General features: G+C 40.4%; 1 protein-coding gene across 1 annotated transcript; it reads left to right on the top strand.

Annotated features, from left to right (window-relative positions):
• Positions 1–458: 458 nt before the first annotated feature.
• On the top strand, positions 459–11976 carry TMEM18 (transmembrane protein 18). Its single transcript, XM_089671976.1, has 5 exons — positions 459–610; positions 2421–2541; positions 3799–3853; positions 7670–7763; positions 10841–11976. The coding sequence occupies exons 1-5, from the start codon at positions 569–571 to the stop codon at positions 10934–10936; spliced, it is 408 nt and encodes a 135-aa protein (XP_089528102.1). The 5' UTR covers positions 459–568; the 3' UTR covers positions 10937–11976.
• Positions 11977–27632: the final 15656 nt, after the last annotated feature.

The raw sequence follows: 27632 nt of genomic DNA, 5'->3' as shown, positions 1-27632 counted from the left end.
GCCAGAACTGGACAATTGTGCTGTAGGCATCATTCGGCTATAGCTTGGTTGTCAAGTGGTTAAATTAGCCTCAGAATCTGTGTAATCAATATGCATTCAGTTTAATAGGGAAGAGGAGACAAACATGGATAGGGCACATTGCGAATGAAGGACACAGTCACTGTCTAAAAGAATCCCCACAGTGCTGGATATGTATTACTTTGTACTTTGTTTCTGGTCTCACTCCCAGCCATTGAACATGCACAGCACATCAGTCACATGGTGCGCTCTCTCATCACGTGTTCCGCCTGATCCCGGAAGAGAACATGCGTGCAGCAGCGACGCCGCTCTGTGTTATTATAGGCTCGGAGTGCCAGAGGGCGGAGCGGTGGGAGGAGACTGCAGGAGGTATTACGCCTTCCGCAGCCTACTTTCAGAACGGGTAGACAGACAGGGGGCGGGGCAGGGGAGGAGAGGGGTCTGTTTTGCATATCAGCCTCTCGCAGTATCTCAAGCAGAGCGGCAGGAGGAAGGCGGGGCCTGCGTTGGATCCTCCCTTGATAGAGTGGCATTTCCTGAGCCAGGTGGCATGGAGCGAGAGGCCGGGGTGTGGGCGCTGCTCCAGCGCGCAGTGAGTGTACACTGGGGGGAGGGGTAATGATGGCCGATCACCTCTTATGATGACAGGGATGTGTGTACAGTGAACCTGTCACCCGGGGTACGCTGAGTCAGTGCTGGTGATGGGCTCATCCACACTGTCTGCATTGAGCTGTGTTCGTTTGCATAGATCAGCACACCACAATGGTTGTCTATGTATCCTGTTCACACAAGTCACAGCGCACTGCACATAGACATGTACTGGAAATCCATCGGCAGTAATGCACATTTTTCTGCGAGTTGCATTGTATTCCCAGGGGCGGACTGACAACTCATTGGGGCCCCGGGCAATTGGGGATCATGGGGCCCCTGTGTCCTTGCCCAAACTCAAAAAAGCCTATTAAAATGGTACCAGGGGCATCTCATGGGCCCCCTACTGACCCTGGGCCCTCGGGCAGTGCCTGAGTTTCCAAATGGTCAGTCTGCCCCTGTGCATTCCTATGCCTTGATGTGTGTTGCAGTGTGAACACGTTACATGAAAACATGTTACATGAAAACATAGGACCCTTGTAGACCCCTGCTATTATCCGGAGTGGACCGATACAGGATACTGGACATGGGGCGAACAAGCCCTTAACTACATACAGTGTGGAAAAGAATTATTTGATCCCCTGCAGATTTTGTATCTTCCCACTTACAAGGAAATGAAGTGTCTATCATTTTTATCATAGGTGTATTTTAAATGATAGAGAAAGAATATCAACCAAAAATCCAGAAAAAACACAATACAAATGTTATAAATTGAGTTGCAATTCAGTGAGCAAAATAAGTATTTGATCCCCTAATGGGGCAATGTACCGCAAAGCTTGGGTGAGAACCTTCTTCCCTGAGCCAGGTCATTGAAAATGGGTCGTGGATGTGTGTTCCAGCATAACAATGACCCAAAACACATGGCCAAGACAACAAAGGAGTGGCTCAAGAAGAAGCAGATTAAGGTCCTAGAGTGGCCTAGCCAGTCTCCAGACCTTAATCCAATTGAAAATCTGTGTAGGGAGTTGAAAGTTCGAGTTGCCAAACGTCAGCCACCAAACCTTAAAGACTTGGAGAGGATCTGCCAAGAGGAGTGGGCCAAAATCCCTCCTGAGCTGTATGCAAACCTGGTGGCCAACTACAGGAAATGTCTGACTTCTCTGATTGCCAACAAGGGATTTGCCACCAAGTACTAAGTCATCTGAAGGGGATCAAATACTTATTTTCCTCATGAACATGCAAACCAGTGCATCATTTGTTAGACACGCATTTCTTTTGAATTTTTTGCTGCTATTCTGTCTCTCTGTGTTACAATACACCTACCATTCTATTTGTAGACTGATCATTTCTTTGTGAGTGGGCAAACATTCAAAATCAGCAGGGGATCAAATACTTATTTCCTTCACTGCATGTAATAGAGCTCACAGCGATTACAGGCAGGATGATCAGCCTTGGACGCAGACTGTCAGCAGGACAGGAAGTAAGGGTACATTGTTTTGAGCAGATAACAGTAAAAAACTGACAGGAGTTCTAATCCTTCCCCACTCTATCCAAAACTAGAAGAAAATATTTTTGGCTTGACAAACTATATAATCTTCTTATCCTAAACGCTATTGACCTAAATGATCAAGAATTCAGAATGATCCCCATACTCTTGGTGTAATCAGGATTGCTCAGCCCGGTATTCATGGCTACATCTGGGAGTAGGGGGAGGAGGAGGGAGATGTGGGCAGATAATTCTGATCTAGGAATATACAGTATGATTAATTAATTTTCTTATTTTAATTAAAAGGTTCTTGTGTGTGTGTTTTCAGCCTGTCGATTGGACAGAACCATTTGTGATTGGACTGTTGGTGTTCCATGTGCTCTGCTTTGTAATGACGATAATCTCCTTCAAATTCTACAAATTCCAGATTGTACATTTTCTGATAATGGGTAAGGAATGGCAAAATGATATTTTCTGTGTTTTTAACTCCTTTACAACCGCCTGACACATATGTGCGGCAGCAAAAGGGCAGGTTTTAACTCCCACATGCTGCACATATGCATAGATGCATGGTCATTGTCTGTGCTGGGAACACATTTACTGCACACTCTCAGCACGAAGATCAAGCTGTCACAGACAGCTCTTGGTTCAGGCTAATGGATCAGTAGTCAGTGGGACAGGCTCCTGATCATGTGACCACTGTGACAGTGGTCACATGATTGCCGATCACTCCTGCCCCCCCCCCCCTCCGGGTTTCTGAACTATTTCAAGGGATGCTGGGGTGAGCGGGAAGGGGTTGAACGGATTGGATAGTCTTTTCAAACAGTTCTTCATGTGAATGCAAGATTGTTTAAAGCAGGCCTTTATCTGGTCCTTGGGGCATGTTTTCTCCCACTGATAAAGAGAAAAAAAGCCTAAAAAATGACCGCAGCCACCACATATAAGAATCAGTAAGCTACAGTATAGTACATTTTTGTTTGTGGATTTAATACTGCTTTAATGTAAATGATATCAGTGTGTTTTGAAGGTTTTAAAAGCCTTGTTTCTGTATACCTAAAGTGGTTCTAAAGGTCCTCCTTATTGGCTCAGACACAGCAGTGGGAGTCATTGGCTCCTGCTTCTGTCAATTACAAGCAGTGAGGAGGGAGCAGGGTGACACCAAGCCACTCTCTGTGTGACATATGGACACACAAAGCTGGCTCGGGAGCGAGCACACACAAGTGACCCATAGGAATCGACTTGCACTTGGCATGAGGAAGGAGCCAGGAGCACTGGCAGGGAACCCCAGAAAAGGGTCGGGGCTACTCTGTGGGAAACCAATTTTCTGGAGTATGGTATGTGAGTAGCTTTTGATCTTAGCATTGCAGTGACTGACATTTGGATTTCCTCTAGCAATTTGCAAAATGTTACCTTCGCCCTCCTGGATAGTATATCTCTCACTTCTGGCTTGCTGTAGATATCATTCCTAAAGTTCCATTAAACAGCGGTGCTTGTCTCGTGTCCCCACCTTCCTCTCCACTTGGTCATTCACAAAAGGCCAGCCAAATCTATATCGCTGCACAGCTAAGGAATAAAACTACTCACATATCATAATCCAGTGAAATGATGGTGTCCAGAGTTTGGCTTTAGGTCTGTTGAAATCTGCACATAACAATATGTTTACTGGTTGATTTATTGATAGTGCCTCCTTCATGTTATCTTTGCAGTTGCCTTGGTGAGCAGTGCTGAATATATCAATGAATATGCTGCTTTAAACTGGATGTAAGTAAAACTTCTTGTTTATACATTTCAGTAAAAAAACAACCTACCAGTGTACTGAAGCAGAACTAAAGCCTGAAGTACTTGCCTCTCGTTCATCAGTTCAAGGTCTCTCTCCAGCACCCACATCTTCTACCTAGGTCCTTCTGGGTGCTGGGCTGCAACCGTCTTCATTGGCTGGTGCAGGATGAGTTCAGTCATCCTGGCACACAGGATCTGTGCCAGAATGTAAACTGAGCTGCAGATGAACAGCTCAGTGAACATTCTAGAGTAGACAGCAAGCAGACAGGTGCGTTTGTTTTATTGCAGAAGAGACATTGCATGTAAGAGCCTGTCTGCTTTTATTAGTTAGTTATTTAATTAGAGACTTAATTTCTGCTCTGAGAATAAACTAGATGTGCAGAAATAGACATACATTCTAATGTCTGACAGTGACAGGTCGGGGTCCATCTTTAAGCTTGTGTTTTTATTCACATCAGAACTGCATTTCTCTTTATACAAGTCCATAAGGATGCAGAGGCAGCTTGGTGACGGACACGGCCGATGACAGATATGGGTATCGGCCCGTTGCTGGTACCATGTGACCTGCTGTGACCAATCACAGCAGGTCACATGACAGTTGTATACAATGGATGGCTTCATTCATGCCATCCATTGTATACTAATGTCTAGCTGTGAATGGTCACAGCTAATCACATGCACATGTCATGTGATTAGCTGTGGCCAAATCACAGCTAAGCACAAAAAAAAAACCCTGAATGAATCGATGTCATTCTTTGCTATAAGTAATTCTTTGCTATAAGCAAATTGTGTAAAAAAAAAAAAAAAAAAAAAAATACTGATCACTTCCCCAAAGTAGTACAATGTTACTATGGTAACATTGTACTACTTTGGTCATAGTGAAATATGAAAAAAAATCTTAAAAAAAAGAAAAATTATTTAATAAAAAATAATAAGAAAAAAAAGAAAATATATATATATTTTTTTTTTCATACTGTCACCAGTCAGTGTCCCTGATCACCGCCATGCCAGTTATATGATGACGCTGTACTGCACTGGTGACAATATGTAAAAAAAAATAGTGAAACTAATTTTTTTAATTTTTTTCATTTTCCGAAAAATTATGACAAAAAAAATACAACTTCAAAAAACTCGCCATGCCTCTTATGAAGTACGTCGGACTGTCTACTTTGCAAAAAGGGGGATATCTGTACTGTTCTGACATTCTTGGACCTCAAGAAATTAGATTGGCTGTCAGTACTTCAGGATTGATCAATATTCAGATCTATACCATAGTTTGTGAACTCTATAACTTTCCTACAAACTAAAAAATACATCCTAATTTTGGTTATTTTCATCAAAGACATGTAGCAGAATACATCTCGGACTAAATTTATGAAGAACAATTATTTATTTGCAAACTTTTATAACAGAAACTTTTTTTTTTCAAAATTTTTGGTCTTTTTTTGTTAATTTAGCAAAAAATAAAAACCCCAGCGGTGATTAAATACCACCAAAAGAAAGCTCTAGTTGTGTGAAGAAAACGATAATATTTTAGTTTGGGTACAATGTTGTATGACCGCACAATTGTCATTCAAAGTGTGAGAGCGCTGAAACCTGAAAACTGGCCTGGGAGGGAAGGTGTAAAATTGTCCGGCATTGAATTGGATAATTATGCTACCAAAATTAGTGTGTGCTGTAAATTGCTTCCAGCATTGTTCCTGTTTCTTCTTGCTGGAAACGGCCATTTTGCTAAAGCCCAGAGTCCCTGAACAGCTATAAATCATAAAGCGGAACTAAACCCATCGATTTAACAGTTTCAAAAAGCAATTACATTCCTGGAATGTTTGGATTGCTAATGGTCACATTTACTTGTGTCCTCATCCAAATTGTCAAACCATCAAATGGCTGGTGTTATAACTGATCACATGTGCAGCACCATAACAGTTACAGATCAAACAGAAGCATCTTCCTTTGCTGTAGGGATAGAAGGGTTTAATTCCACATTAAGGCTGCCAGCAGATTGGCCTTTACAAATTTGGCAGTGGTTAACAATGGAGAGCAACCGAGCATGTGCAGAGCAGTGTGTTACTGTGTATTACTGAATTTTAAACAGTACAGGCACTTATTTTTAATGTTTTACATGAGGGAAATAATTATTAGATCCCATGCAGATTTTGTAAGTTTTCCCACTTACAAAAACAATTGAGTACTGTCCGTGATACTTTTTTTATTTGCACTAACATACAATTTTGAGGACAAGCTTTCGGGTTATGTCCCCTTCTTCAAAGTCCAAACAGCAAACAGTACTATTACAAATCACAAAGTTTGTAATAGTACTGTTTGCTGTTTGGACTTTGAAGAAGGGGACATAACCCGAAAGCTTGTCCTCAAAATTGTATGTTAGTGCAAATAAAAAAAGTATCATGGACAGTACTCAATTGTTTCTGTCGCGAATGCACTAATACGGCTACAATCACCTCAAGCAAAATGGAAGATCCCACTTACAAAGAAATCAAGGGTCTATAATTTTTATCATAGGCGTATTTTAAATGATAGAGACAGAATATCAACCAAAAATCCAGAAAAAACACATGATACAAATATTATAAATTGAATTGCAGTTCAGTGAGTAAAATAGGTATTTGATCCCCAAGCAAAACATCAGTACTTGCAATGCTATATAAACTGTATGTAGGATCAGCTATGTACAGTATACATTACTGTGTTATGACAGTGGAATCATCAACAGAATGATTTGGGCTGAATGCTGCTCAGCCATTCACAGGAAGCTTTGTATTTTAAGAATGAATGAAAGGCTTCCTTTGATTGGCTGTAGTGGATATCATGACGTCATCCATTCATCTCTCCACCTCAGGCAATCAGAGGAAGCCTTGTATTCATTCTTAAAAATACAAGGCTTCCGGTGGATGGCTGAGCAGCACTCAGCCCAACTCCCTTCTTTTTTTTTTTTAAACCAAGAAATCCCTTTACCACTGCTGGAACATAGTGTTGTATACTGTATGTGGCTGATGCTATGTACAGTATATACAGTGCTCTCAGTGAGTGCATGTGTTAGTGAAGTTAATAGTTTGTTTGGACCAGCTATTTAAAGTTCAGGCAGACATGACGTTAGACATTAACGGTTATTTTAACTTAGAAAAAATGATTTTCAAACAATACAAAAGTACCAAAGCTTGTTTTAGGTCCGCTTTTTAGTGGATGGATATTAAATCACACACCAAAGACCATTATTACTGTCATTTGAAGCGTTGGAACATATCATGATTGACTTAACTGTATTACCTCCATTCCAGGAACTATAAAGTGTAAATCACTTTACGGATTATTTACACCAATGTCTGCGCGGTTGCATGCTTTACTGCAATGTGCATCACATGCATTGGTACAGCGCCTTTCATTCTGAATGGCACCTAAACGCATCTTGTTGATGAACAGTATTGCATGCATTATATTTTGGCAACACACATCTGTTGGCATGGTGCATTGAGTTCCCATTCAGAATGAATGGCACCGCATTGTACTAAGGCATGTAATGTGCATTGCATTGCGATGAAACATGCCTTACCTCAATGCCATAGTGTTAATGGATCTTTAAGGTTCTGTAGTGAAGATTTAATAACAAGTATGTGCAGCTTTGTATGCCAGAGAACACCACATTCTGGTGAACTGCACAACCCATAATAAATGTTTATTTTATGTGTGTAGTATGAAGGTATTATTACTGTTGATATTCCTATTCCTCAAAGTACTGTTCTCTCCATATTCATGGTTTGATTTTTGTTTTCTATCATTCAGAAAGTATTCAAAGCAGCAATACTTCGATTCTTCTGGAATGTTCATTTCATTAGCTTTTTCAGCTCCGTTATTGTTCAATACTATAATAATTGTGGTGAGTAGTGCCTTCAGTTCTTAAATCATTTCTTTTGATTTTACAGCCTAGTGAATTTATACAGTGGAACACTTTTAAAGAGTTTGCTGAGGGAACCATTGTGAAGAGGACTGGGATCCAAATGTTTCTGACAGTTTGAAAATTCTTCCTAGTAGGGTTTTGCCAGAAGGTCAGCACGCTGCCGTTGGCGGCTGCCAGGCAGAATTCCAAAGGGGGAACACTGGAGAGCCTCCTGGCTCTTTGGTGACCCTGGAACCACTGCATGGTGAAGCAAGATGTAGAGCAGGGATCCTCAAACTACGGCCCGCTGAGGACATTTATCTGGCCCGCCGGGCAGGGGCTTATCTGCTGCGGTCGGGAGAGCTCGGCAGGGCTCGGGCAGGAGGGTGGGATCAGCAATTCTAGAACAGGGGAAGGTGGGCTCGGCTTATGAACCCGCACCACTCACCTGGCCTCTCTGCAGCCAGCGGCCATCTATTCTGATCAGTGCATGCAACCGTCACGGCCAGAGGGCGGAGCCTAGAGCTGACCATGAAGAGGGGGAGCAAGAGAGGAGACTCCATTGCTGCATGTCGGGTATCACGGCCACAGACCCTAGATAAGTGCAATAGATGATCAATCTCCTCCCTCTCTTCCCCCCCCCTCTCTCCCCCCCTCTCTCCCCCCTCCCCCCTCTCTCTCCCCCCTCCCCTCTCTCTCCCCCCTCCCCTCTCTCTCCCCCCTCCCCTCTCTCTCTCCCCCCTCCCCTCTCTCTCTCCCCCCTCCCCTCTCTCTCTCTCCCTCCTCCTCCTTGTCCTCCTCCTCTCCCCCGCACGTGGTGCACATCGTGGGAGCAATATGGCAGGAGGTGAGCATGGACGAGAGAGAGGGGGATCAGCAGAGTTCTGGGTTACTACTGAGTGGAGGATCAGCAAAGCTGGGGTGCTACTGAGCAGGAGATATGCTGAACAGGGGTACTAATAAACTGGGGATTTGCTGAGTGGGGGTGCTACTAAGCTGGGGTTCTACTGGGCCCCTTTAAAACAAATTGAAAATCAACACATACTCGGCATTTGCCAAGCTTCACTATAGCTTCAAAATAGCATCACCGAAGCATTGCAGAAGCATAAAAAACACTTTTAAAAAAGTATCTTAAGGCGGTAGCACTTTAATGTGTGTTAACATCAAAGCAAGTGTAAATGAGCTCTTAGTGAGATACACATTTCTTTTACAGGTAAGGCTTGGACGAAATTGCCTATCAAGAGAGCCGTTTTAGCAATATATACATAAAACTTTCATTTCTTTAAAAGGGTGTCTGATGCCTAAAATGTCAGATGTACTTTAGGGTTGTTTTGTGATTTATGAAGACTAGAGTCAAAGTGAAGCATTTGTCCTTACCATCCAGGCTACTTATTTTCTTTCCTTAGTGCAATCTGATTGCTTTCCAATGCATCCTTTCCTGTTTTTTGCTTTTGTTCATCTCACTCCCTCATAACATAAGACTTTGGGATTGATTTACTAAAGGACTCAATGCTGTTTACTTAGCAAAGTGAATATACTCTGAGCTTAGTAAGTGAAGTGTAGCTGTGTTCACTCTTGATACCCACCCATGTACAAGGGAAAATACAATAACAGTATTTTTGCTTGCATGTGATTGTATGGTTGAAGTGAACATAGCCATAGTGAACAGCATCTACTGCTGTAAATGACCTCCTATGAATGATTTCTTGCAGGAAGCAAACCATAAATTCTGGAAGCACTCATGACGCAGTTTTCACATCATGATATCCCTATTATTGCTGAAGGCACCATGAAGCCAACGTGTTGTAAACTTGCGTGCCCAGTGTGATATAAAAAGTCTACGCACCCCTGTTAAAATGTCAAGTTTCTGTGATGTAAAAAAATGAGACCAAGATAAATAATTTTAGAACTTTTTCCACCTTTAATGTAATCCTATAAAATGTACAACTCAGTTGAACCACAAACTGAAATCTTTTTGGTGGGGGGAAGTAAAAATAAAAAACTAAAATAATATGGTTGCATAAGTGTGCACACCCTTAAACTAATACTTTTGTTGAAGCACCTTTTGATTTGATTCCAGCACTCAGTCTATCAGGTTATGAGTAATTATAAACAAAAAGTTCAACCTTCCATCAGACCATAACACATTTTCTCACATGCTTTTGGGAGACTTCAGATGTGTTTTTGCAAAATTTACCCGCCTTGGATGTTGTTCTTCGTAAGAAAAGACTTCCATCTTGCCACTCTACCCCGTAGCCCAGACATCTGAAGAACACGGGAGATTGTTGTCACATGTACCACACAGCCAGTACTTGCCAGATATTCCTGCTCCTTAAATGTTGCTGGAGGCCTCTTGGCAGCCTGCCAGACCAGTTTTCTTCTTGTCTTTTCATGAAGTTTGGAGGGATGTCCAGTTCTTGGTAATGTCACTGTTGCACCATTTTTTCTCTACTTGATGATGACTCACTGTGTTCCATGGGAGATCTAATGCCTTGGAAATTCTTTTATATCCTTCTCCTGACTGATACCTTTTAACAATGAGATCCCTCTGATACTTTGGAAGCTCTCTGAGGAACATGGCTTTTGCTGTAGGATGCGACTAAGAAAATGCCAGGAAAGACCAGAACAGCGGAACTTTATTTGGGGTTAATTAGAGACACTTTAAATGATGGCAGGTGTATACTGACTCATATTTAACATGATTTTGAATGTGATTGCTTAATTCTGAACACAGCTACATCTCCAGTTATAAGAGGGTGTGCACACTTATGCAACCACATTATTTTAGTTTATTATGTTTACTTTCCCTCCCTAAAAGATTTCAGTTTGTTTTTCAATTGAGTTGTACAATGTATAGGTCACATTAAAGGTGGAAAATGTTCTGAAATGGTTTATCTTTGTCTCATTTTTTTACATCACAGAAATCTGACATTTTAAAAGGGATGTGTAGACTTTTTATATCCACTGTATGTATATACCCTGACACAATAAACTAACTGATGCATCTTGAAAAATAAATATCTACACCCATACATTATTAGGCTGGTAATTTGTGCTTTTCTTATCATTTATACCAGGTCCATTGGGTTTATAAAACATTGACTGTGATGACAGAACTTAAAACTTTGCAGAAGAAAAAGAAAAGTGCCAAAGAGAAAATGAAGGAAAACTGAACTTGGTGAAACTTACAACTTTGAGTTGAACATTAAAGCATATAAGATACCAGTAGTCCTGGAAATAGATACAGTGGACCAAATGCCAAGATCGTTGTAAATGCTGGACTACTTACAGTATGTGTGAGCTGAGCATTCAAGAATTTCCATGAACAGACATACCGTGTATTGTCAGCCACAAACGAGATTGATTGGACAGATCTTTCTTAGTGGGAAGTGGCTGCATAAGTGTTCGGTGCTTTTTTTCCCCCTAAATTAAGCTGGAACCCAACCAACCAGAAATCAGATTTGAACATGTCAGGCTGATCTGTACTTAGTTGCAGTAGGTTATAGCACATCATTTATCTTTGTCTTGCCTGCATCCAGAGCTGTGTGTCTGGTCATGTACGGATGTAAATACTGGCACGTGTGGGAAGATCCATACTGGTGTTCCATCTCTCAGCTTTATATAGATTTTGACAGGTTGCCCTCACAAAAGACCTGTCATTCCCTATGCTCCTAAGCACAGCCATCTAGGTTTATGTGTCTGTGTGAATGAAGGATAAATGATCCCGTTTGTGTAAATTCTAATGGTAGAGCTACTTTAGATGTCCAAAATCTGTATGCCTAGTTTGTTACTATGGGACAGAGGTTAATATACAATTTAGGTGGTCTACCTAACTATACACTCTAAATCAGCAATCTGCACCCACGCTTGTTTAAAACCATTGGTAGTAAGAGGGAGCCTTGCGTTGCCTGTACCTACCCCTCCTTCACTGCCTGGTATGAAATTCTGGGAAGGAGTGACCATACACAGATAATGATTTTTTTTTTAATCATGTGCATGACCATTAGAAACAAGTGAAAATAATTACCAGGTGGTTAATTTTTCATATTAAAAATGTTTTATTTTTTTTTTTGTTCCATTGTATCAGGGTTGTGTTATGTGAAGACATGAGGTTTCTTAAAGTGGAACTCCAGGATTTGTTTTGTAGATTCCTTTCATGATTTTTCCTTTTGTTATATTTTACAAATAAAGTTTTTTCTTTTTGTTAAGGAAAGTTTGTTGGCATGCGGTAATTATATATTTGAAGGAAACTAAATACCGATAGCAGATGTGCACCTTCAAACTGCACTTCAAATAGTTAAAATCTCTTAACGTGAAACTAAACCTAAAATGTACTAAAACAATGAGCAGGCAGCACTTTACTGCAGAAGAAACATGCCATGGTACACTTACCTGACTTCTCGCAGTCTCCTATTGAATCTACACTTGGCATGCATTTCTGGTGCACTCTGTACTGGAATGCCTGACTCCCGTGCACATGCAATGATGCCATTCCTGAAAGTAGCTCGGAGAAGATGATAGTTGCTGTCATGGGATGTAACCAATGCGTTGCTAAAGGGTGGATCTATTTTTCAGAGCTTAGTCTTTAAAGCTGTAGTAAACTTTTATTTGCAACACTTACCTTATTTATAATAAATGTTACCGGTAGGCAAAATTAATATCTTGTAAACATGCACTGTTTAGGAGAAATTCACATGTTTAGCAGCCAGTGACGTCACAGGCGCATACTCGCTCTGCTCTGAAGCAACGACATACTGAGTTTACCGTCCTTCCAGAGCGCTGTGCCACAATCATGGCTCCCGTGCACTTGTGTGGGAGTGACACCATTGCTGCTCAGCCATTCAAATGGCCATGGCCACAGAACCCGGAAGGAAGACCGGGACATTGCGCTGCTGGGGACTTCATTTTAAGGCAAGTCTTTCATATTGTGCTGGTATGCGATTTAACCAATGACCCCAGTGCTACAAGACGATAATGCTCACCACTCTGGGCATAAATTGTTTAGGGGTTTTTTCTTTGTGAACCTGAAACATTACTGAAAGTTTCAAATATTTCAATCATATTCAGAAGTTTTTTTTTTTCTGTTTTTACCTTTTTACAGCGGCAAGTAGTCTCCTCCAGAAAGATCAGCCTGATCTTTTGTAATCACATTCATGGGGGGTTATTTACTAAAACTAGAGAGTGCAGAATCTGGTGCAGTAATTAATTCTAAATTGGTCATAGTTATGCTCATGCCAGAGTCTGAATATTCATTCTTAAATATTTTAATTGTTTGGGCATACTTATGAAAGATCTTTTTTGTCTGCCCTATTTTCCTTTCTATGTACTGTCAATTGCTGACTCTGTTATTTGGTGTTGATATGCGTACTCCAGAGCTGTCAGTGTATGTTATTAGCATGAAATCAGATATTTAAAGCCCAGCAACTGTCAGCCCTCATAAGGTCCTCTTTGCTTTCAACTGCATGTCAGTCAATGTATAGAGACTCTATCTACGGGTACCTACAGCAGCCTTCTAAAGTTTTCTGTCATGGCCAAGGCTGTTCTGACAGGCAAGCCTTCGGCAGTTTTTGATGATGATGAAGTGTGCCTGCGCTTTACAAATTCCTAAACATTCCCGTTAGCTAGTGAGTCTATCCAACAGAGTGATGCGCTAATAGGAATTGTGCTACAAAGTTTTGGGTGCCTGCTGCATATTTGTGCAAATTTCTTTTGGGACCTGCACTTCAAAGCTACAGCAATTTGGTAGGGAGTGCAGAGAGTTTTGTTTAAAGCAGAACCCATGCAACAACTTCTTTACATGTAATTGTTGCTGATTTCCTACCTTCAATGAATATGTCATTCATCTTCTGGTTCACTCAGTAGTTGCTCTGAAATAGCCTATTCATTCTCAAATCAAACCATTTAATTCTCTTTGGTTTCCTATTTGTAAGACCAGTGGCTGCTATGCCTCCTATTCCCCCAGCCCACAGGCCTTGGCACATCTCTTCTGTGGTTCTTTCTCCATGACGCAGTGATGTAATTCAGCCCCATTTGCGGTGTTGGTTGGATCAAGGCTCTCAGACACATTCAGCATGTACAGGCCTAGTGTACCTGTCCACACTCACTACTATTCTCTGTAGTTGATGGGAGCTGTAGTTTCCTTTTACTGCAGAGAGGAGAGGCTATGATGTAATCCCTGCTGTTACACCTACTCCTTGGTAGAGCAGATGCTGTTATCTTTTGAATTATAGAGATGAGGCCATGAAAATTCATTTAGACTTTTCTTCTAAATGGTAAGAATTTTCAAAATTCATTAACCGTTTAGTGTTTTGTGTAGGGGTGTTCTAATGGGTGATTAGGAGTTCTTCTTTTATAAAGCCAAATAAGAAGGCAAATGTGAAGCCTTTTGTATGTAAACCTGCATATCTAGTTGTAGATAGTCACCTGAACTTGTTCTGAAATGTTGAAGTTTCGTAGCTTATCCAAACCACTTTTTCATTTCTAAGTAGTGTTGGGAAAATACCCCAGTATTTAAATCCACACAGGATGTTCATTGACAATAACATCTGCCTTTTCATGGTGATTGAATGAAGGTATTGGTGTTACCTGTGTAGATACAGTCATGGCCGAAATTGTTGGCACCCTTGATATTTCTCCAGGAAATCATGTATTTCTCACGAAACGTATTGCATTAACACATGTTTTGCTATACACATGTTTATTCCCTTTGTGTGTATTGGGACAAAACAAAAAAAGGGAGGAAAGAAAGCAAATTCGACATAATGTCACACAAACCTCCAAAAATGGGCTGGACAAAAGTATTGGCACCCTTTCACAACTGCGGATAAATAAGAATGTTACAAGCATGTGATGCTCCTGTAAACTCACCTGGGGCAAGTAACAGGTGTGGGCAATATAGAAATCACACCTGAAAGCAGATAAAAAGGAGAGACGTTCACTTAACCTTTGCATTGTGTGTCTGTCTGTGCCACACTAAGCATGGACAACAGAAAGAGGAGACGAGAACTGTCTGAGGACCTGAGAACCAAAATTGTGGCAAAATATCAACAATCTCAAGGTTACAAGTCCATCTCCAGAGAACTAGATTTGCCTTTGTCCACAGTGCGCAACATTATCAAGAAGTTTGCAACCCATGGCACTGTAGCTAATCTCCCTGGTCGTGGACGGATGAGGAAAATTGATGAAAGATTGCAACGCAGAATAGTCCGGATGGTGGATAAGCAGCCCCAAACATGTTCCAAAGACATTCAAGCTGTCCTGCAGGCTCAGGGAGCATCAGTGTCAGCGCGAACTATCCGTCGACATTTAAATGAAATGAAACGCTATGGCAGGAGACCCAGGAGGACCCCACTGCTGACACAGAGACATAAAAAAGCAAGACTACAGTTTGCCAAAATGTACTTGAGTAAGCCAAAAGCCTTCTGGGAAAACGTCTTGTGGACAGATGAGACCAAGATAGAGCTTTTCGGTAAAGCACATCATTCTACTGTTTACCGAAAACGGAATGAGGCCTACAAAGAACAAAACACAGTACCTACGGTAAAATATGGTGGAGGTTCAATGATGTTTTGGGGTTGTTTTGCTGCCTCTGGCACTGGGTGCCTTGACTGTGTGCAAGGCATCATGAAATCTGAGGATTACCAAAGGATTTTGGGTCGCACTGTAGGGCCCAGTGTCAGAAAGCTGGGTTTGCGTCCAAGATCCTGGGTCTTCCAGCAGGACAATGACCCCAAACATACGTCAAAAAGCACTCAGAAATGGATGGCAAAGAAGCGCTGGAGAGTTCTGAAGTGGCCAGCAATGAGCCCAGATCTAAATCCCATTGAACACCTGTGGAGAGATCTTAAAATTGCTGTTGGGAAAAGGTGTCCTTCCAATAAGAGAGACCTGGAGCTGTTTGCAAAGGAAGAGTGGTCCAAAATTCCGGGTGAGAGGTGTCAGAAGCTTATTGATGGTTATAGGAAGCGACTGATTTCAGTTATGTTTTCCAAAGGGTGTGCAACCAAATATTAAGTTAAGGGTGCCAATACTTTTGTCCAGCCCATTTTTGGGGTTTTGTGTGACATTATGTCATATTTGCTTTTCTGCCTCTGTTTTATATTTGTTCCAATACATACAAAGGGAATAAACATGTGTATAGCAAAACATGTGTTAATGCAATACCTTTTTTGTGTGAAATACTTGATTTTCAGGAAAAATATCAAGGGTGCCAACAATTTCGGCCATGACTGTATACTGTAAATGCTGAGATATCGATAAGCACTGGAACTGAAGAAGTGGCTTTGAGCTATGAAACATCTTCAGCACTAAAAAACTAGTCCAGTTGAATGTAACTATTGCTTGATGCCATGACCTGGATAAGTGACAACCTTCACATAAACCTGCAGAGTTACAGTAAATTAAGACTGAATGTTTAAATGATTACCTACAGTAAATCCAAATTAAAATAAAGTTGTTGATGGGACCTCCCTTATTGGCAGTAAACATTACTAAATACTTATTGCTAATCACATTTCATTGTCAAGACTGTAACTTGTTTACTGGAGAACTGTAAGGCAAAGTACTCAAAGCATCTGATATTGTTATGTAATCACACACTGGCTTGGTAAGAAAAAAAATTTATTTACAGAAAATCATAGGTTGCTACTGATCAAAATGAAAAAGTAATTGTAAATACCAATAAATCAATTGTTTGTGTAGAAAATACAGTATATATGATTTTTTTTTCAACAAAGCAAGGTTTGCCCTCTGTAAAGTTGTTACATTAGAAATATATGAGCACTTATTGCTGACATGTTTTTGAAGGTTCATTCTTCAAGGCTGTCATATTGATTTTAATTACCCATGCTAGAGAATCACTGACCTGGAGCAAGCATGCAACCAGTGAAGTCTTGGGAAACTAGATATGCACATACTTGTTTGATTTGAGTTTGCATCTTCACAAACAAATTTAGAATGGTATTTCTATCATGGAATGTCCCTTTTAAATAATGTTCATTCAATAGTCTCACATCCTAATGGACATCACACTTTAGAACTATTTGTTGCATGCACACTCCAGATGGTGGCAGCAACACTCTTGGCAATAGTTAACTTAAGAGTGAGGACTTTGCTTTGTGTGAATGTATAGGTTCTCTTAGATATGAAAAGAAAAGATTTTTTTTTTAACCTTAAAGGACCAGTACAGGTGTTGATGAAAATGTATGCAAACACCTAAATGTAGTAACTGCTGACAGCAAACTAGATAGTAAATACTTAATGTTGCTGCTAATCACTAGGACTATAGTTAAGACTGACTTGCCCATTCGGAAATATTTGAAGCAGTCTGTTATTGATCATTAGCAACTCTGTCACTGTAATTTGACTGTTGTTTTTTTTTCATTTTGATTTATGTGACTAGAATATGTTTGTAATGTGATTGCAAGTCTCAAAACCTAACAGTATCTCTACATTTACCAACATGTTCAAATTTAGTATATATTCCATCAATGTGGTACACCTACCAAAAATTTATATGCACCTAACCTGCAATCGTGAAACTTAAAGTGGAACTTCACCCTAAAAGAGAAGTTCTGCTTTAACACCTCCTTCCCCCCTCCTTTTCCACTTTTGGAGGATTTTTTGTTTTGATTTGTTTTTTAAGTGGGTGGTCAAGTACCTAGTTTTAGCAGGTATTCACTCCCACTTTCAGTTCAACCACCTAAGCGATCGTTGCGGAAGTCTCCCCCCATGCCTGCAACCTTCTGCCACATGTCACGGGTCCCAGGGGACTGCGGGACCATTCATACAGTGCAGCGTGCACATGCGCAGTGGGGGGCCGACTGTAAAGCTTGCAAGGAGTCACAGCCAGCTTCCCTTAGTAAAATATGCCGTCATCAGGGACCTGAAGACAGGTGAAGAATTGGCCCAGGTGAGGACCGCTGGATCCTTGGACAGGTGTCTTTGTTAAAAGTTGGCAGCTACAATACATGTAGCTGCTGACTTTATTTCTTATCTCCATGAAGGGATGGTAATTTCTGGGGGTGACCTGAATATTCTGCTCCACCTACTCCTAGACTCCTCCTCGGGTACCTCCTCCATTCCCTACAAGGCTTTAAAACAAAATGACAACGCCACTTGCTAACCCTTCACGATTCCTGGAGGACCCTGCACCCTGGCACAAAAGATGATACCTTTTTCTCCCCACCCCATTGTAAATACTCTAGAATAGACTCTTTCTCACACAACAGGACTTGAAATATCTTTATGCGGCTAGCATCGAACCCATGTCTGTTTCCAACCATCACCCAATCACTCTCACACAAAGATTTCCAGAAGTAGACCGTAAATCTAAAATTTGGAGACTGAACTACATTCTACTTAGTGACCCTGTCCACCAAAATAAGATCTAGTTGGTACTATTTGAATATTTTAAAAACAACCCCTCATCGGACACAAATGTCCTAAACCAGTGGTTAGCACACAAATGTGTCTTGTTGGGGGGAATGTATATCTTTGGCAACACAACACAACACAACACAAAAGACAGAAGCAGGCCCATAACCTAACATTGCAAAAACACACTCTAGAATTAGCACATAAAAAGAATAAGGCAAGTTATTGGCCAGAATGCTTCAGGGGAAAAAAGCATTAATGAATGTCCATTCTATCCATGACACCACAGGCAAATGTTATCATAAAACTGAAGAGAGAGCGCAGCAATTTGTAAAGCATTACACAAAGTTATATAACCTACCGAACACTAATTCTGATGAATCTATATCTAAATCACGCTCCCATATTATAGAATACTACTTAGCTTCCAATTTTTCAAGACTAAAATCTCCACAGAATTGGCTCAAACACTGGAAAGTCCTACTTCAAAAGTTGAAGTTTCCTTAGCCCTGAAACATATGAAACGGGTAAGAACCCTGGCTCTGACTGACCCCTCCACCGAGTATTATAAGAGTTTCTCTGATATTCTGATACTCCATTTTTTAAAAGCCTTCAATTCCCTCTCACAGAACGCCCCCTACCACAACTACTGGAAGCACACATAACAGTACTTCACAAAAAGGAAAGCATGTAACTCAAGTACAAAATTATTATCCTATTTCACTCCTAAATGTCGATGTAAAACATTTTGCAAAAGTTCTGGTACCAGAATACAGCCTTTGCTATCCTACCTAATTTCACAAAACCAAGTAGGTTTTATCGTGGGCAGAGAGTCCCGTGACAAGACCATCAAAGCACTTGACATACACCATTGGTTAACTACCTCGGGCTCTGAGGGTTTTTTCCTATCATCGCATGCAGAAAAGGTGTTCAACAGGGTAGCTTGGGACTATATGGCAGCTGTACTATCTTCAGTAGGCCTTGGGACTTTCATGCTCTCCATTATGAGCTTTTACTCTAACCCACAGGCCAGATTCAAGGTTAAGGGCCACTTGTTGAGTGCCTTTCCCATCCGTAACAGAACTAGACAGGGATGCCCCTTATCCCCACTCATTTTTGTTCTCACCTTTGAGCCCCTTCTGCGCAGTATTAGGACACACTTAGACATATCAGGAGTTATAATAAATAATAAGGAACATAAAATAGCATCCTTTGCTGATGACATCCCTTTATTACTTACAAACCCACAAATTACATTACCCAACTTGCTTATGGAACTCCAGAGATATAGGGATTTGTCCAATTTTAAAATTAATCTTCATAAATTATGTGCCTTAAATGCATCACTCCCACATTCTGCTGTCTGACAGTACCAGGAATCATTTACCTTTACATGGCATTCCAAAGCTATCACATATCTTGGGATTCAGCTCCCCACTAAGCTATCAAGATTGTATTTGCTGAATTACCATCCCCTCTTAAAATCTTTCAAGACAGACCTTACCGCTTAGAAGAAAACTAACCTTTCCTGGTTTGGACAAGCTGCTACGATCAAAATGTCTTTTTTGACATGTTTTCTCTATTTATCCCAAACCATTCCTATTGGCCTCCCAACAGTCTTTTTCACATCATTCCGAACACTTATCAGTACTTATATTTGGAAAGGCCGGACCCCTAGACTCAGTCTAGCTAGACTGATGATCCCAAAATGTAAAGGTAGTTTTATGGTATTTAAAAAATACCACAAAGCTTCCCTTTTGACCAAACTGGTAGATTGGCATATACACGGGGCTTCCAAAGATTGGATCTCAGTCAAACAACAGTGGACAGGAGGCCTCCTATTAGAATATACTTGGCTGCTCTCAAGTACACACCAACAACCTTTAATACACCTCCCACGTCTTCTACGCTACTTTAAGAAAACTTTGAAGACATCCTCGATAACTTCCATCCCTGGCCCACTGACACCTATCAGAAATAATCCTGCGTTTCCCCTGGGCTCTATGACTGAATTCTTGCATATCAGATAGACCCATTTGCAACCTAGGGCATATCAATTTTTTACTAGGGGAATATTTCACACTAGAGACGATTTGCCCCCCTTGAACCCTAGAGAGTTACTACAGCTTTGGTCTTATCTACAAGCTTGACCCTTTCGTAATGTCCCCAAAACTAGGGAAGCCAATGGCTGCCCTTTGACCCCCTTTGAAAAGTTGTGTGCCTCAACCTCCCTCCAAAGACACCTGATTTCAGTTATCTATTCTTTTTTATCAGACTGTGCCTCTGATTGTCTTTCTAAAAATGCCAGCCTTTTGGACATAGCTATAGGCACGGAGGATGCCTTCACTAGCCAGGATTGGGAAGACCTTTTCATTACAGCCCATAAGGGCTCACTCAATGTTTCCATTCAGGAACATAACTATAAAGTACTCACACGTTGATACAGAACTCCCTCACACCTCTACAGGATTTTCCCTCAAATACCTGACACCTGTTGGAGATGTGGTAAAGCGCCTGACACAATGCTTCATCTGTGGTGGGACTACCCCCAGCTACTCTCTTTTTGGAAATGTACACAAGATGATATGTGCAGTATCTACTTATCCTATAGCTTTTTCACCCTCTCAATATCTTATACTGTATACCACTCTACCCAGATGCAACGCTCCTACCACAAATCTATTGTGATGCATATGATCAGTGCCGCCCGAATGTGCATTCCGGTGTTATGGAGAGAATATTTCAACAGGCTTAACAAGGTAGTGGAGATGGAGGAGCTAATTGCACCCTATATGGATAGATTGGAAGCTTGCCACAAAACCTGGTCCTGGTGAATTCACTTTCAGACCATTGCAACATACCACAATAAAATGACTGTTTAATGAATTTACATTTTGTTGCTAATGTGCTGCTAAGTTCTGAGTGTCACAGATTCACTGATAATGTTGTCTGGCCTAGGCCTAGAGGACCTTTTACAACTACCCACCTGCTATAGTACATATGCATCACAAAGAGATTTTCCCTGTGCTACACTTCTCTCTTAACTTCACCCTTCTTCCTCTTTTCCACCCCCCCCCTTCTTTATTTTGTTCTCTCTTTTCTGTCTCTTCCTTTCTTTCCTTTTCTTTCTCTCCCCTTTTTTTTTCTCCTTCTTTTGCTTTCTTTATAGTTTGTTCGTTTCTTAAAAATAAATATAGAAAAATAGATGCACTGGTGCCATGTCTTCTTAAAAGTGAAATTTGGCTGATAAACATAACCCTACACATCCCTTTATATAAAACTAAGGGACTAAAGCATATATGGATACCATCCTTTCCTACATTATATGCTTCTTTTAGACTGATTACAAAGCCTTTGTGAAAGTTAAGCTCATACTTGCTAACATATATATGTTTGTGTTTTCTTTTATCATGTTTCATCTAATAGCTGACGAGATGTTATGTTAGACTGTTATGCAATGGTTCTCAATATGTTACTTGTCACCTTGCATAAAAGCTATTCACACATTGTTTATATATCTAAGTCTTTCAATAAAAATTTCTTATGATAATAAATATACAGATATCACCGAGTGCTTTCTTGAATTACTAATGGCCACATAGATTCCACTGGGGAAGGACTAACTTCTGGATATATACTAAAATTTAGTATATTAGCAACAAAATGTAAATTCACTAAACAGTCATTTTATTGTGGTATGTTGCAATGGTCTGAAAGAGACACTGTTTTAATAGGTGTTATTACATTTAGTAACTCTCTCTCTCCACTCTGCAATTAGTAGTAGGAACAGATGTAAGAACAGTACAAAATCTAATATATATAATCTATACATATGTATACTATAGTGTAAATAGGCAAAAGGGAGCTGTATACGTGTGGGACTTTCAATATACTTTTGGTAGTCATTCAGTACACAAGTGAATACAATTTATAAAAATATAATTTTTTTCCAATATATTACAAATATTAAATCCAACAAAACATTAAAACACAACCACCACTATGTTTTCTGTATATGCTTGTTAATTAGTCTACGCGTTTTGCAGCTTCCACCACTTCCTCAGGACCAACAAGACATAAAAGTGGTGTAAAGGATTGTGAAGGTTATACAATCATAAAATCAAGTTCCCCAATGAGTAAACTGAGGGAAAAGAGAAGCCAAGAGGATTATATATTTTTGCTGTTGCGCTTAGTAAATGCACCTGTCGGCCCATGGGAGAAGTTCCAATAGCAGGTAAATAGACTGCTCCTATGCTATCAATAACAGTGGTGATTGAATAAATCCAATAAGTTATGGATCTGATATGGTTGAGCCCAGACCTCAGATGTTATCCCAGCCTGGGTCTATTAAAAATGATGGTTATAGTTTAAAAGGAGTGCTGGTGTTCCTCTCTAATTACGTTCAGATACCACTAGCTCCCAAAATTGTTTGGCCCAAATGTAGAGTATTATATGGGTCTCTTATTCACCTGTGGTAAAGCACATAGCTGTATCCCTCCAGAGTTTAAAAAAAAACATTAACAAGAACCATTAACATATTTTGTGTTCAGGGTGCTTGCTCAAAAAGATCTTATGAGTAAGCACTATGCCTTCGAAATGCTCGGATTCTTGTTTCTGTTCTACTTCTGTTCCCCCTTGCTTATTCAGAAACTTATGATTCATCAACAAGTTTCACAGATTATTTTTTTAAATCCACATAATGATATAGCAACTAATCAGTTTGCTTACACATCCTCTTACTACATACAAAAATATAAGTGTACATTGATTTCTATACAAATATTCGTTTTGATGCATCTTTTTCCTTTTATTGTGTTCCCTTAGCTTGGATTTTTTATACAGGGGCATTCAGTGCAATCGGCAGAGCCTGGTACTGGAAGTGAAAGCTCATGCTCTGAGGTTAAATGGATTTTTGGATTGTGTGTACACAAAGATATAACTTCACAGTACAATATTTGGAAAGGGGATCATCGCTGCATTAAATGTAGGAAATACCATAATGTAATTGTTGAATGAGTCATCTCTCCTGAGTAATACCAACCACAGCCTCAGAAACATCTTTCATGATTGTTAGGAAAGTAAATATCCATAAAATACATTTTTTTTATGAAGCTTAAAATGCTTGTGAATAAAATACACAGTGCTTACAGCTGTCTGCAAAACGTTACTTAGTTCACACCAGGAGCGCTTGGATGCAAAGTTTGACCACTATGCAGAAAATTATATCTTTTTCAATTTTTTTTAGGACAGACTGTAATTGCAGGGTATTACGGGCATCACCAGGACATTACAGGCATCAATACACAGTGCTTGCAGCTGTCTGCAAAACGTTACTTAGTTCACACCAGGAGCGCTTGGATGCAGAGTTTGACCACAGTGCCATAAACACACTTTGGAATGGTGCAGAGATACTCTCTGCAACATTGAGGGCTGCCCACCTCTGGGCGAAGATATAGCTGGCCCTTCTGGAGGAAGAGGGAGGGCAGGAACTGTGAGCCCAGATTTGGACTTTAAAGTGTAGTCATGAGACAATTGCTGACCTCTTCTTTGGAGAATGCATGCATGAACGTTTGACTTCAAGCCATTGACCTAAAACTAGCATAGGGAAGAAGAATTCTGAAATGTGTTTGAAGTATATTCTGGGTTAGTGACTTGTGAAGTATTAAAGCTAGACATAGCCAAGCATTTTCACGAGGTCACTAATGGCAGCCCTGAACTGATCTGGCCCAATTGGTAAAATAAACTCTGTCAGGAAGAAGAGAGGAAACAGCACAGAGTGTCTGTCCATACCTGCAACAGCCTCCCAAACCTTCCATCATGGTCAAAATTATATTTTCATGTTCAAGGCTTCAGAACGTTTTGATAGCTCCAAAGCTTGGCTGCCACTTCCACCCACACATCATTATTGGTCAGTAAAACTATCCGGCATAGTGATAGGCCAATATGAATGTTGACAAGTGGAGGTGCTAAGCTTTAGCACTACCTGGAATTACAGTCATGGCCATTAATATTGGCACCCCTGCATTTCTTTCAGATAATGCACCACTTCTCCCAGAAAATTCTTGCAATTGCAAATGTGGAGAAACAAAAAGCCAAATCTGACACATTTCATGCAAAACTCCAAAAATGGACTAGACAAAATTATGGGTACCTTCTCAGAAATAATTACATTCCAAGTCTAGGATGCTCCTGTAATTTGTATTTAAACTCAACTGTATCAATTAACAGGTGCTGACAATATAGAAATCACACCAGCAACCAGTTAAAATGGTGAAAATCGACACAACCTTACTGTTGTGTGTCTCTGTGTGCACATGGAGCATAGATAAGAGAAAGAGCAACAAATAATTGTCTGAGGATTTGAGAACAAAAATTGTGGAAAGCATGGACAATCTCAAGGTTACAAGTCCATATCCAGAGATCTTAATGTTCCTGTGTCTCTTAATGTTCCTGTGTCCACTGTGCGCAACATTGTTAAGAAGTTTACTGACCATGGCACTGCAGCTAATCTCCCTGGAAGTGGATGAAAGAGAAAAATTGATCAAAGATTGCAACAAAGGATTGTTCAAATGGTGGATAACGTACCTCGATCAACTTCCAGACAAATCCAAGCTGACCTTCAGGCACAGGGTACAACTGTGTCAGCTCACACTATACGTTGCCATCTGATTGAAAAGGGATGCCCTAGGAGGCCCAGGAGGACCTCACTGCTGACATAGAAACATTAAAATCAAAATTGAAGATTGCCAAAACTTACCTGACGAAGCCAAAATCCTTTTGGGTGAATGTGCTGTGGACAGAAGAAACAAAATTACACCTTTTTGGTAAAGCCCATCATTCTACTGTTTTCAGAAAAAACGAGGCCTATGAAGAAAAGAATACAGTCCCTAGAGTCAAACATGGTGGATGGTGGATGTTGAATTCTGGGATGCAATGTAGGGCCCAGTGTCAGAAAGTTTAGTCTCCATCAGAGGTCATCAGTCTTATAGCAGAACAATAACCAAAAAGACACATCAAAAAGCACCCAGAAATGGTTTAAGACAAAGCGCTGGAGAGTTATGAACTGGCCAGCAATGAGTCCAAATCTCAATTTGAGAGACCTGGAGCAGTTGTCAAAGGAGTGGCCCAAAGGCCCAGAGGTGTAAGAAACTCATTGATGGTTGCAGGAAGCGATTGATTTCAGTTGTTTTTTCCAAGTGGAGTGCTATCAAATATCAAATTGAGGATGCCAATAATTTTGTCTAGTCCATTTTTGGAGTTTTGCGTGCAATGTGTCAGATTTGGCTTTTTGTTTCTCCACGTTTTTTGGAGTTTTGCGTGCAATGTGTCAGATTTGGCTTTTTGTTTCTCCACGTTTTTGTGTCATACCGATACAAACAAAAGTCAAGGCATCCTTTAAAATTATGCAAAATCTCAAGGCACCCTATTCTAAAATGTAATGAATTAAACTAATAATTGTACATAAGACATCGACATCCACACACATAGGTCACCCAGCATTAGGAATGATATATTATTCCAACACAAATACACCTTGGAACACAGGTACTGATGAGTATTGCAATGTTTCTCTCTCTCACTCAGATAATGTGACCCCAGTGCTAATGGAGAGGAGCGGGATAAAAAAAAAAAAAAGATGCTTTATGGGTGCCTGACATCCTCCTTATCAACCAATGATGTCATCAGTTACTAGGATACCTGTGGTTGGAAGGTTGTAATGGTACACAACCTGTGGATTTGTGTAAGTATAAGGCAGGCTACATCCATCCGCTGGCTTGTATACAATTTTTGGGCAATTTGTAGGCATTTTGCAAAGGCACCCCTGCAGAAACCTGAAGGCACCCCAATGTGCCTGGGCACCCTGGTTGAAAAAGGCTGGCCTAAACATTTGTAATTGCAACTAATTTCTGACAGAAATGCAGGGGTGCCAATATTTTTTGCCATGACTGTACCTGAGAAAAACTACCCCTCTATTAGTCCTGGTGACCACTGTCAGTGTGACAAAAAATGCTGAGAAATCTAAAAATTTTTAGGTCTCCCTGGAGCGGAAATAGAGGAATTATATAAAAATAGATGGAAATAAACTTGCTGAAATTTCCTCTTCTTGTTGAGACTCCAGGACAAAATGTTAAGAAAAATTTCCCCAATGAAACATAGACAGCTACTCTATCCTAAGCTTAAAAACGTTTTGCATTTGGATAAATAGTATTGCAAAACACACCAGGGTTTATTTACTATAGCTGGAGAGTGCAAACTCAGGCTCACTTCTGCATAAAAACCAACCAGCTTCCAGGTTTTATTGCCAAAGTTTAATTGAACAAGCTGAGGTTAGAAGCGGATTGGTTTCTATACAGAAGTGAGCCTGATTTTGCACTCTCCAACTTTAGAAAATAAACCCCATCATGTCTAAAGAGAAAATGATACCCTGCTGAGGTTGTGTTAAAGGATAAGTTCAGCTTTTGGACAAAAATAGTAAATGCTCATTTGTTTGCAGGTAAAAAAACGTGCATTTATTATTTTTGTCCAAAGGAGCCTGGAAAGCATCGCTGATGCCATGCAGGTCTCCTGCAGACCTGTCAGAATATTTGCTTGCCATACAGGACGTATGAGCAAGGAGACATTCTGACAAGAAGCTTCAATTAACTACCACGGCGCTCCACAGCACCGTGGTAGTTCATTGAAATCTACAAGCCCTCAGCCACTAAGGCTGTCGGGACTTGCAGTTCATTCATTCACGGAAGTCCGGGAATTAGAGAGGCTGCCATGTGGGCGGAGCCCGCATTACACACTGTTTTTGAATTTGACAGATAGTGCTGGGAAACCTCTCCCCGTACTATCTGTCAGAGGGAGGGGGGTGGGAGGGTGGATGTGACTGCACCTATGGGAACATGTTACATGTTCCTCCCTAAAAACAGTGGAACATGTACCGTGTTCGAAAGGTGAACTTATCCTTTAAGTTGCTTCCTCTTGGAAATTCAACAGAGTACAGGTGAAACTCGAAAAATTAGAATATCGTGCAAAAGTTCATTTATTTCAGTAATGCAACTTAAAAGGTGAAACTAATATAAGATGCAATTACCTTTTGAGGCTTTCCCTCCTTATGGAGGGTGTCAATGATGGTTTTCTGCACAACTGTCAGGTCAGCAGTCTTTCCCATGATTGTGATTCCTACTGAACCAGACTGAGAGACCATTTAAAGGCTCAGGAACCCTTTGCAGGTGTTATGGCTTAATTAGCTGATTAGAGTGGGACACTTTGAGCCGAGAATATTGCACCTTTTCACAATATTCTAATTTTCTGAGATTGTGGATTTGGGGTTTTCATGAGCTGTAAGCCATAATCATCACAATTATGACAAATCACGGCTTGAACTATCTTGCTTTGCATGTAATGAGTCTATCTCATATATTAGTTTCACCTTTTAATTTGCATTACTGAAATAAATTAACTTTTGCACAATATTCTAATTTTTCGAGTTTCACCTGTATATGATTG

This window comes from Staurois parvus, unplaced genomic scaffold (genome assembly GCF_062004578.1).
Source record: "Staurois parvus isolate SC_StPar_1 unplaced genomic scaffold, SC_StPar_1.0 ptg000116l, whole genome shotgun sequence".
NCBI lineage: Eukaryota > Metazoa > Chordata > Amphibia > Anura > Ranidae > Staurois > Staurois parvus.
The sequence above is the reverse complement of the archived record's forward strand: the minus strand, read 5'-3'. Positions and strand labels throughout refer to the sequence as shown.